Raw genomic sequence first — 10595 nt, 5'->3', positions numbered from 1 at the left:
GATGATCTGACAGCCGTAGAGGAGGACTTTGCCAACCTGCAATTTTTCGATGACCAGGAACCGGGGGATTCGGCAATCAACTGGTTTGACTATGAGGAATCGGCAGAGGCCACTGGATGGCTCGAGGATCAACCAGATGAAGTGGGGGAAGCCCAACCAGAACAGAGCCCGGCAGGGGCAGAGGTATCAGCTGTGGCCGGAATGGCCGAAAGTCAAGTTGTATCGCCGGAGAGCGCCGGTGCTAAGAATTCCGCTCGAGACTTGGGCATTATGGATACGGGAATTGTTGAACAACCAGCTGTACTGATGCAGCTGGAACGAGAAAAGTTTGAGGATGCCGAGAGAATTAGGAAAGCTAAAGGCCCTGAGGGGACTGAAAGTGCTGTGTGAACGAAGATAGAGAATGCTGCGAGCATGTGGACAGGAAGTACTGCGAGTGCAACTAAACCGGAGCCAGACAGGTGTCTGTTGGCTGCCGACGGAATGTGGTGGGAAGACGATGACTTATGTCTTGCCCACACGGATGAAGACTGGGGAAATAATCAACCGGATGACACTTGGTACCTCGATGAGGTTGACCATATGACGAGAAGTGGGCGGTACTTTAAACCCCCACACCTGGACCAACCCGAGGCATCCGGGAAGGATAGAGAAGCGGAGAAACAGAAGGAGAAGCAGATTGAAGAGGAAGCTATGCTGAAACAGTTAAAAAAGATACAAGCAGACATCTCCATCTGGGGACTGCTAATGGCATCACGAGTACATAGGGAAGCTGTCCTGTCTGCTATGGATAAGTCCAAACTCTCCATAGACACCACGCCTGAACAGCTGGTTGGGCTGGTTTTTCCGGGAGGAGGTTCCCCGGCATTAACCTTTTCGGACAAAGAACTACCGCCTGAGGGCACAAATCATAACAAACCTCTCTATATTTCTGTGGAATGTAGAGATAAGTGGATATCGGTGGTACTTGTTGATACCGGGTCTGCGATTAATGTCTGCCCGACCAGAACGGCATATGCAATCGGGTTGAAGCCCGTGGACTTCGTCCCAACTACTCAAGTGATCAGAGCATACGACAATACCAGCAGAGAAGTGATGGGGACTGTTAAAATTCAAACCAAGGTTGGTCCAGGACAACACAGCATTGAATTTCATATCTTGGACGTTCCCGCAACCTTTAACCTACTTTTAGGGCGACCGTGGTTGCACCAGGTCAAGGCAGTCTCTTCCACTCTACATCAGATGCTAAAGTACCCTCACGGGAAAGGGGTAGCGATCGTTTTTGGGAATTCATCAATCCATCCGCCGCCGGAAGTGTCCACACCTGTCTTGGAGATCGAGCACGGCACGGAGGATGTGTTTTTATCGGGGTTCACTTTGGTCGAGGCTCGAGTGGTGCAGAATGTCATGGCTGTGAATGAGGGGATGTACGTCAGTGCTCAATCTGTCTACCTCATGAACAAGCTACAACATATCCCCGGAATGGGATTAGAAAGAAGCGGCCGGAAGGGCGTCGCAGTATCGGCCGAAGTGCCACAAAACCCTCACACCTTTGGACTGGGTTATCTGCCCACCAAAGAGGACTGGGTGAGGAAAGGGAAAGAAATGGCCCGAAGGGCCAGAGCAAAGAAGGCTGGGAAGCCATTTGAGTTAATGCATAGGCCCATCTGGGGTACCCTAAACGGACGCTTCGTCCGGGAGGGGGAAGACTTTCCATTCTGCGGCTTCCCAGAACCATGGCTGAACGCGGAGAAGAAGTGCGTGCCTGGTTTCGAAATCTTCTTGGATTTACAATTACCTGGGGATGACGTTGCCGAAGCACAGACAGACCCACCAACTGAGGTTGAGCAGTGTAAAACAGTAGATTCTGGGAGCACCGAGCTTGAAATGGGGGTAGCACTGGCTTGTCTACTTTCAGATCCTCCGGTCGACCAAGAGTGCTTGGGGGATAACTCTTCGGTTTCTATGATTGGGGATGAAATAGCTGCGGGCTTCCCAGCGCCGATCTTGGATGCATCTATCGCACCTTCTCTCATCTGGCAATATGAAGAAGGCTTTTTATCTAGCAGCACCGGGTCAGGTAATGAGCCGGAATCTGATTCCACCGAATCTTGTGCGTCGGAATCAGGTTCCAGCTCGACTGAGTCTGAGTCCGAGTCCGGTATTCCTGGGGGTGATAACCCGGATGCCACAGTCCTGTCTAGGTCGTCATTTTCATTTTCTTTTGAGTCTGTTGTAACAGAGGAATCTGACGGCTTGGAAATATTTAATGAGAATGATGTGGATGTGGTTTCTGAGTATTTTTCTGTGCCTTTGATTTATTGCTTATATCAGGATTTTCAAAATTTTGATGAAAACAACGAGGGAGAAATTCCTCCGGTTTTGCAACGGTTAATTGATCAAGAGCAGGAAAGATTCGTTAAACCCTTAATGGATGGAATCACTACTGTGAATATTGGTACTGAGAAGGACCCGCGGCTGGTCCAGATCGGGTCCACATTGTCTTCGGAGGAACGCGAGCGCTTAGTCGCTTTATTAAAAGATTTCAAAGATGTTTTCGCGTGGTCCTACGAAGACATGCCTGGAATCGATCTTGAGATTGTACAGCACCGGATCCCTCTTGATCCCGAGGCCCGCCCTGTCAAACAGAAACTCAGAAGGATCCGCCCGGACTGGGCTCTCAAAATTAAGGAAGAAGTCACCAAGCAAATTGACGCAGGGTTCCTGCTGGTATCCGAATACCCAACTTGGTTGGCCAACATTGTTCCGGTGCCAAAGAAGGACGGCAGAATTCGGGTCTGTGTAGACTTCAGAGATTTGAACAGGGCCAGTCCGAAGGACGATTTTCCCTTGCCACACATTGACGAATTGGTGGATTTCATGGCAGGACACGCCTTGCTTTCATTTATGGATGGTTTCTCAGGCTATAATCAGATAGTAATGGCACCCGAAGACCGGGAGAAGACTGCATTCACTACCCCGTGGGGTACATATTGTTATAGAGTGATGCCATTCGGGTTGAAAAACGCTGGAGCTACTTATCAACGGGCAGCAACTACAATATTGCGTGATATGATCCATAAAGAGGTCGAGGTGTATGTGGACGACATGATTGTCAAGTTCAAAGAAAGAGAAGGCCACTACACCGCCTTACAAAAATTCTTTCAAAGGATCAGAGAGTTTCGGCTGCGATTGAATCCCCAGAAGTGCACGTTTGGTGTTACAGCAGGGAAGATGCTAGGGTTTCTGATTACACAAAGGGGCATCGAGGTCGACCCTTCCAAAATCAAGGCCATCTTAGAAATGCCACCACCAAGGACTGAAAAGGAGGTGCGAGGCTTTTTGGGTAAAGTGCAATTCATAAGACGGTTTATTTCTAAATTAACCTTGACTTGTGAACCACTTTTTGGCCTCCTAAAGAAAGGAAAGAAGTTCCAATGGGACGGCCGATGTCAAGCAGCTTTTGAACAGATCAAAGAATATCTACAGAACCCGCCCGTGTTGTCACCACCAGAGCCGGGGAGACCGTTGATATTGTACCTTTCGGTAACTGAGACTACCATGGCCTGCATGCTCGCGCAGGAGTCAGAAGACAAAGTGGAAAGGGCCATCTACTATCTGAGCAAAAAGATGCTGGATTACGAGACCCGCTATACACCGCTGGAGAAGGCTTGTTTGGCCTTGGTATGGGCTACCAGGAAGCTGCGGCACTACCTGTTAGCTCACTCTGTAATGTTGGTTTCACGATTGGATCCCATCAAATATCTTTTCGAGAAACCAGCACTTACGGGTAGGCTAGCTCGTTGGCTGCTGTTGCTCTCCGAATTTGATTTGAAGTATGTAACGCGCAAGTCAGTAAAAGGAAGAGCGGTAGCAGAGTTCCTTGCCAACCACCCGGTTGAGGGGGATGAAGCGGTTGAGTACCTATTCCCAGATGAAGCCATTCTGCACATCGAAGATGAAACTTGGACGATGTACTTTGACGAAGCGTCAAACCAGTATGGGTATGGGATAGGGGTGTTGCTGATAGCGCCTGACGATTCCCGTATCCCTTTAGCATTCAAGCTCCGGTTCAAAGTCTCGAACAATGAAGTAGAGTATGAGGCATGTATTGCTAGCCTGGAAGCAGCCCTAGAACTAGGGGCAAGACGGTTGGACGTCATTGGGGACTCGAACCTTGTTGTGTCTCAAGCAAAAGGAGACTGGAAAGTCAAAGAGGAAAGAATGATAATTTACCACCAAACCTTGGATTTGTTAATTCCTCGGTTTGAGAAGCTAAATTTCGCCCACCTCGTAAGAGAGAACAACAGGTTTGCAGATTCACTAGCAACTCTATCTTCTATGATAGACATCCCGTCCGGAGTCCGGATGCGTCCAGTCATTATTGATCAAAAGTTTGCGCCAGCATACGAGTCGATTTCCGCCATAGATGAGGCTCAAGACGGCAACCCCTGGTATTACGACATCTGGAACTTCTTGGAAAAGGAGACGTATCCACTAGGGGCAAATGCCAAGGATAAGAGGGCCATCAGAAGAATGGCTGCTCAATTCATCATCTGCGGGGGTAAGCTGTACAAAAGGGGTCATCTGGGAATGCATAAGCTCTGTGTAGAAGCTGAAGAGTCGAAGCGCCTGATGGAGGCCATCCATGGAGGGGAGTGCGGTGCACACATGAGTGGAGTAATGCTGGCCAGAAAGATCCTCAGACAGGGCTACTACTGGTCAACCATGGAGGAGGATTGTATTAGTTTTGTTCGGCGATGCCACAAGTGTCAAATTCATGCAAACCGCATGAACATCCCGCCGTCAAAGCTGTACAACATGACTTCGCCGTGGCCTTTTTCAGTTTGGGGAATTGATGTGATCGGAGCTGTTACCCCGAAGGGGTCAAACGGGCATGAGTTTATCCTGGTAGCGATAGATTATTTCACAAAGTGGGTCGAGGCCCAATCATACGCGGTGTTGAAGGCGTCGCACGTTGCAAAGTTCATCAAAAACAACATCATCTGTCGCTACGGGGTGCCAAACAAGATAATTTCAGATAATGGTTCCCACTTCAAGAAGGAAGTGATAGACTTGTTGGTAAAATACAATGTGGCTTTCCATAAGTCATCTACATACCGGCCGCAAACCAACGGAGCGGTCGAGGCTGCCAACAAGAATATCAAACATATACTACAGAAGATGGTGGGAACCTACCGGGATTGGCCAGACAAGCTGCCATTTGCTCTATGGGGCTACAGGACTTCAATCAGAACTTCTACTGGAGCGACTCTGTATTCATTGGTCTATGGAATGGAGGCTGTTCTACCCATCGAGATTGAGGTTCCGTCGTTACGAGTATTGGCCGAATGCCAAATAGCCGAAGCAGATTGGCAGCAAAGCAGATTTGAAGAACTCATGCTCTTTGATGAAAGAAGACTGAAAGCACTGTACCACATCCAAGGCTATCAACGCAGAATTGCCCGGGCTTTCAACAAGAAGGTTAAGTCCAGGAATCTGAAAGAAGGAGATTTGGTGCTCAAAGACAACCGAGCTCCTATCCACGACCCAAGGGGCAAGTTCAAACCCAATTGGACTGGTCCTTACATCATCAAAGCAATCTGGTCAGGTGGAGCTGTGGTTCTGATGGATCTAGATGGCTTGGAGTTCTCACAACCGATCAATATGGACAAGTTGAAGAAATATTACCCTTGAGAGGCTCGCTAGGCCGAAAACCCGAAAGGGCGACCTAGGCAAAAGTCAGAGCACAAAAAAAATTAGAAAATATAAAAACTGAGCTCGCAAGGTTGAAAACCCACAAAGGGCAGCCTTGGCAAAAGTTAGAGCGCAAAAAGGAGAGTGAAAATACTCGAGTGAACCTCAGCCTGAACTACGTAAGGCTTGATTCCCATCTTTGGGATACGTAGGCAACTTCACCTTGAAGTTCAGCCATAAACTTTTCCCCGATCAACTCTGTCCATTTTGATCATCTCAGTCATCTTTATCCATCAGCATTTATCGCGATCTCCGGTACAATGCTATTCAGACTAGGGGCAACTTTCCGTTGCCGCGATGGTGCAAAGTTACTCAGACTAGGGGCAACTTTCCGTTGCCATGAAGTGCCGCATTGTTCTTCAGACTAGGGGCAACTTTCCAGTTGCAGGGATCTGGGGTTGTGCATCTCAGTGACAGATCTTCGGCGTGTCCAGTTCTGATCCACATCGAAAATAGTTCTGAAAAGTTTTAATAAAAGTCGACTTTGTTCAAATTAATCTTTTTACGACTAAGACCATTTTTGGACCAAAGCGAAGAATTTTCAGTACCACAACCTTCAATTTCATTGATTTCAAAACAGAGTTCTCTTGCTCTTGTATTACAATCGAGGTTGCTTTTTTATTACATTCATAAAGAAAACTTGAAAATACTAATAAAGCAATAAATTTGGGGCATAGTCGAGTCAAGTATCTTTGCGCCCCCTCCCAGAGTTGGTCGAAGCATCTGATGCCAAGCTAGGCCCAACCTGTGCCCCCTCGTTGAGCCAATCCAAGCACTCATCGGACAAAGTGCAACTGAAAGTGGAAGCAGGGGCCAGGAGCTCTCTAGTCCTCCATGCTGTGGCATATCGGGCAAGCTGTGCGCCCCGGACCGGGAAAGTGGCTGGGTACTCAATCCCCTCCGGTGGGCAGGTCTGATCATGACCGAACTGACGCAGGAACCGGAACGGAAAATAGAATACGCAGTGGGTTAGACCAATCAGCTGGATCCCAATCAGCCGAGACATACTATAGCTCATTGCCGGGAGGTTGAGCCAAGGACAACGCCAAGCAATGCGGTCCGCGGACAGATTGTACATCCAGTCAAACCACCACCTTTCATCAAGAGCATTGACTAGGCGCTGCCGAAAGAAGTAGCCTCGAGCTGAATAGCCCGGGCAAGAGTCCACAACCTGCAACTTGTCCATTAACCATACCTGGGGGAGGGATGGAAAATTAGAGAATAAAGAACAGAGAGATGTACGATGAGAGAAAAGTAAGACAAGGGTTTTGTGAGAAAAACCAAGCCTGAGGGTCGAGTGATGCGAGCAAATATATATGTAAGGTTGGGTGGGAAGCATTACCTGCAGCAGCAGTGGACTCCCGGCAAACCTAGTCGTCTCCCAGCGATAGACAAAATCCAAGCCCATCAGTGTCTCGGCCAAGGTCATAGCGATGTAGCTCTTTCCCTCTCTCAAGCCTTGGGCAACTTCAATCAGGCGAATGCTAGCCCCGCCGAAGCCTGAGGAAAGCAGAAAGTGAGACAACAAACACAAGCAGAGGGCGTGTTGCCGGAAACCCTGCCAATAATGGTTGCTGCGGTCACCGACGTCGGAAAAACGATGGATCAAGCCGAGGATGCCAAGTTCCCCACTGCAGATCAAAGATCGAGCATCATGCGCCGTGAGCCCACACATCCGCCCTAAAGCCTAGGCATGGCCAAAACGGAGCTGGGGCAAGATCACTTCAGAGCATTCAGACTCCATCAAAACCTGAAAATCTTCAAAAGTGGGACATACCTCTTGGCCGCCGAAGCTAAAAACGCGCGTCACTGGGTTCCAGAACCTTGCTACGGCATGGAGAAAAGGGAGATGTAGCGGAGTACGGCTCAGCGTGAATAGTGCATTCAAACCGAAACCCCGGAAGTTCAGCTTTTCCGAGCCATCCAGAGAAGAGATCCAAGATGTGAGATTTTCTGCGAGAAATGCCTCCATCTTTGTGTAAAACTAAGATGAAATGAATGTTCTCGAAGTTGAGGCTTTTATAGAGGGAAAAACACTATTCAGGAGGACACCTGTCAAAAATTGGGCGACTGCAGGGACAAGTGGCCGGCCGGCCACCTTTTCTGGCTGGCCGGCCATTCTCTTTTTCCAAAACTGGCCGGCCGGCTCCCCCTGTCCATAAAATTGGCCGGCCGGCTCCTAAAGGTGGCCGACAATGCTCCAAGTATCTCCTTGGCCCTGTTTTACCGTCCGAGGGAAAGTTTCAAGCATTTCCATGCAACGGGAGAGTCAAAGGCCTTCATTTCCCTCTGTTTCGGATGCGTTCCGGTGCCCAGATCGTTCGAAGTACACTCTGTTGTTGCTGATTTTTGTTTATCGAGTTGTCATTTTGATTATCGAGTTGTTGTTTTGCTTATCGAGTTGTTTGTCGAGCGGACGTGTTTCATGTTTTCGAGTCATTGCTCTCTGTTTAAACAATCTCTGTTTAAGTCTTGTTTACTTACGTTGTCAACACTGTTGTATTTTGCTTATTGAGTTATAAACTTCCTAAGGTTCTGTTATATCTTAGTAAGTTGAGTTGCTTAGTTTGTTGCGTCGATTCACCACCTGACTTGGTGATTACACAATGCACATTCCCATTCAATTTCATTTTTGTGCAAAATAAAATGATGCGATACGATGCTAAAAGTTTAAAATACAAACACCTTTTCGAAAGCTGTTTCATTCCATCATGTTTTACAACGAACAAAGGTACAAGTTTTACAAAAAATAAAACTGCCTAACAATGTGCAAAGTGCTACAAACTACTAGCAAAAAGAAAAATAAAGCAGGAAACAACAGCATCAATGCCCTCGGGAGCGGGAATGAGAAGCACTCCTCATCCTCTTCTGCGGGACAACCTCTGCACCATCATCATCATCCGGGTCGGAACTGTCGTCCTCAGGATCCCCCTCAGCCTCGCCTCTGTTCCCCGAATCAAGACCGGAGCCCCCCTCCTCAGCAGATGTCTCTGACTGGCGGTCGGTAACCTCCTCCTCCTCCTCCTCCTCCTCGGGCTCCGCCTCTACAACGTGTGCCCTACGTCTGCGGGAGGACCCTCCTCGAGCTCCTCGAAAAGGCCTGGATGGCCCAGCTCCTCGGAAAGGCCTGGATGGCCCAGCTCCCTAAGAAGGCCCAGATGGCCCAGCTCCGTAAAAAGGCCCAGATGGCCCAGCTCCCCAAGGAGGCCCAGGTGGCCCGGCCCGCGGCGGAGCATATACAGGAGGCATCTGAAAATGAAAAGTTCAATACATCAGTTCAAATATGAAAATCAGATACGAGTACAGTATGTGAGTGGGGTGTGTGTCGGATGTGCTCTACAATACAGAAGAATGCTCAAAACCAGTGTGTCATCAGAAGTGTGATAAATACAAGAAAAATGAATGGTACCTGCACACCCATAACGGATAGGTGTGTCTCTCTCCGAAGGACCATGCCCTCAAGTGCGGCCATCACCCCGAGAATCTCGTCCACATACTCAACCGGAGGCTGCAGATGCAAAGGCAAAACTATCAGTAAAGGAATGAATGTCTAACTACCCGACTGATAAACCAAAGCTATAAATCATACCGGTGGTGAATCAGGATCCCTGACATATCTATGGTCAGGAAGTGGAGGCTCTAGCGGAATCGGGTAAGGAGTCCCAAAACGCCATCCCGTCAACTCGGACGGCATGTCCGGCCATCCAAGATGAGGATAAGTCGGAGTAATCGGGGGAACCGATCTACCCCCACCTCTCGACGTACCAGCCCTACTAGTAGATGGGGCGTCTGCAGCCCAAGCCCCGGCTTGGCTCGAAGATGACGTACCAGCGGACCTCGTCATCGGGGTGCGAGCCCCCGCCAATGGAGGCATCAAATATGTATGATGGTAAGTGGCATAGTCCCCCTCCTTGAGGTGCAACAGGGCATCACTACCCAGCATACCGCCGACTATCTCCTGGTGAGAGAGTCTATCAGCAATCCGCATACTGACTGGGGGTGCTGCGGGAGGGTCCTGAGAAGTATACCCCCATACCTGACGCAGAAAGCGTTCCCCCAGAAACCATGCTCTACCAACAGGTCCTTCGAGCAGGAACCTGTACTGGGAGGTGCCCGAACCTCCGGGATACTGAAATCGGAGACCATCGCCCAAGGGTGCCCAAGGCTGCCATGTAATCTGCGGATAACAAATGAATAAACCAATCAGAAATCAGGAACGTGTAGGGCAAATCAGAGATAAAAATGGGAAGAACTGAGGGTTCTGAAGTACCTCCGATGGGCGCACAGTGTCAAAATACTGTCGCAGATAAATGAGAGTCTCTCGGGTCTCGGCCAGTGCGGGCCCTTGAACACCAGAGAATATGGTGTCATGGGGGGCCCTACCACCTCCAACTCTGGGGCTAATGCTGGGAAGTATACGTAGACCCATAGCTGAGAAAAGCAGTGCAGAATGTAAGTACAAAGTGCTGAGAGCAAAGTACAGACTGTAAAGTGCGCTGTGTGTGCAATGTACAAGTAATGAAGAGCAGAAATGTAAATCAAGGGGACAGAAAAGTACCTCCCAGGCTCTCCAATAACCGCCAAGTAAGTCTCCCCGCCCACGGGAGGTCGCGCTCATATAGTAGTAAAGGGTAGCCAGGCCGGCGCCACCCCAGTCATATCGACTGACCTGTGATAGGTCAACCAGAGCGCTCAGCAGGTATAGCCCGACTGTGTTCCCTCTATCGACGAACAGGGTAGTCCCGAAGAGGAACATAAGGAAACCATGGGCGTACTGCTCCGTCTCCTCAGGAGTCTCGGGCACCATCTCCGCCCGCCGGAAGTGGGAAGAGAACCAA

At 49.2% G+C, this 10595-nt stretch overlaps 1 protein-coding gene across 1 annotated transcript; it reads right to left on the bottom strand.

Annotated features, from left to right (window-relative positions):
* Positions 1 to 8823: 8823 nt before the first annotated feature.
* On the bottom strand, positions 8824 to 9498 carry LOC145796617 (uncharacterized). The gene is made up of 3 exons (XM_082881811.1): positions 9347 to 9498; positions 9167 to 9265; positions 8824 to 9006 (listed from the first exon to the last, which is right to left on the bottom strand). Exons 1-3 carry the CDS (start codon positions 9449 to 9451, stop codon positions 8902 to 8904), a joined length of 309 nt encoding a protein of 102 aa, XP_082737937.1. The 5' UTR covers positions 9452 to 9498; the 3' UTR covers positions 8824 to 8901.
* Positions 9499 to 10595: the final 1097 nt, after the last annotated feature.

The sequence above is a fragment of the Camellia sinensis genome, chromosome 8 (genome assembly GCF_055761805.1).
Source record: "Camellia sinensis isolate YWXY chromosome 8, ASM5576180v1, whole genome shotgun sequence".
In the NCBI taxonomy this organism is placed as follows: Eukaryota; Viridiplantae; Streptophyta; class Magnoliopsida; order Ericales; family Theaceae; genus Camellia; species Camellia sinensis.
The sequence above is the reverse complement of the archived record's forward strand: the minus strand, read 5'-3'. Positions and strand labels throughout refer to the sequence as shown.

What these genes read in the sequence shown, in the direction of transcription:
- LOC145796617 (XM_082881811.1), bottom strand. Translation starts at nt 9,451, where the DNA reads ATGCCGTCCGAGTTGACGGGATGGCGTTTTGGGACTCCTTACCCGATT. An exon ending in GGGATCCTGATTCACCACCG is followed by an intron (nt 9,266 to 9,346) that starts GTATGATTTATA and finishes TTGCATCTGCAG; the next exon opens with CCTCCGGTTGAGTATGTGGA. An exon ending in TATCCGTTATGGGTGTGCAG is followed by an intron (nt 9,007 to 9,166) that starts GTACCATTCATT and finishes TTTCATTTTCAG; the next exon opens with ATGCCTCCTGTATATGCTCC.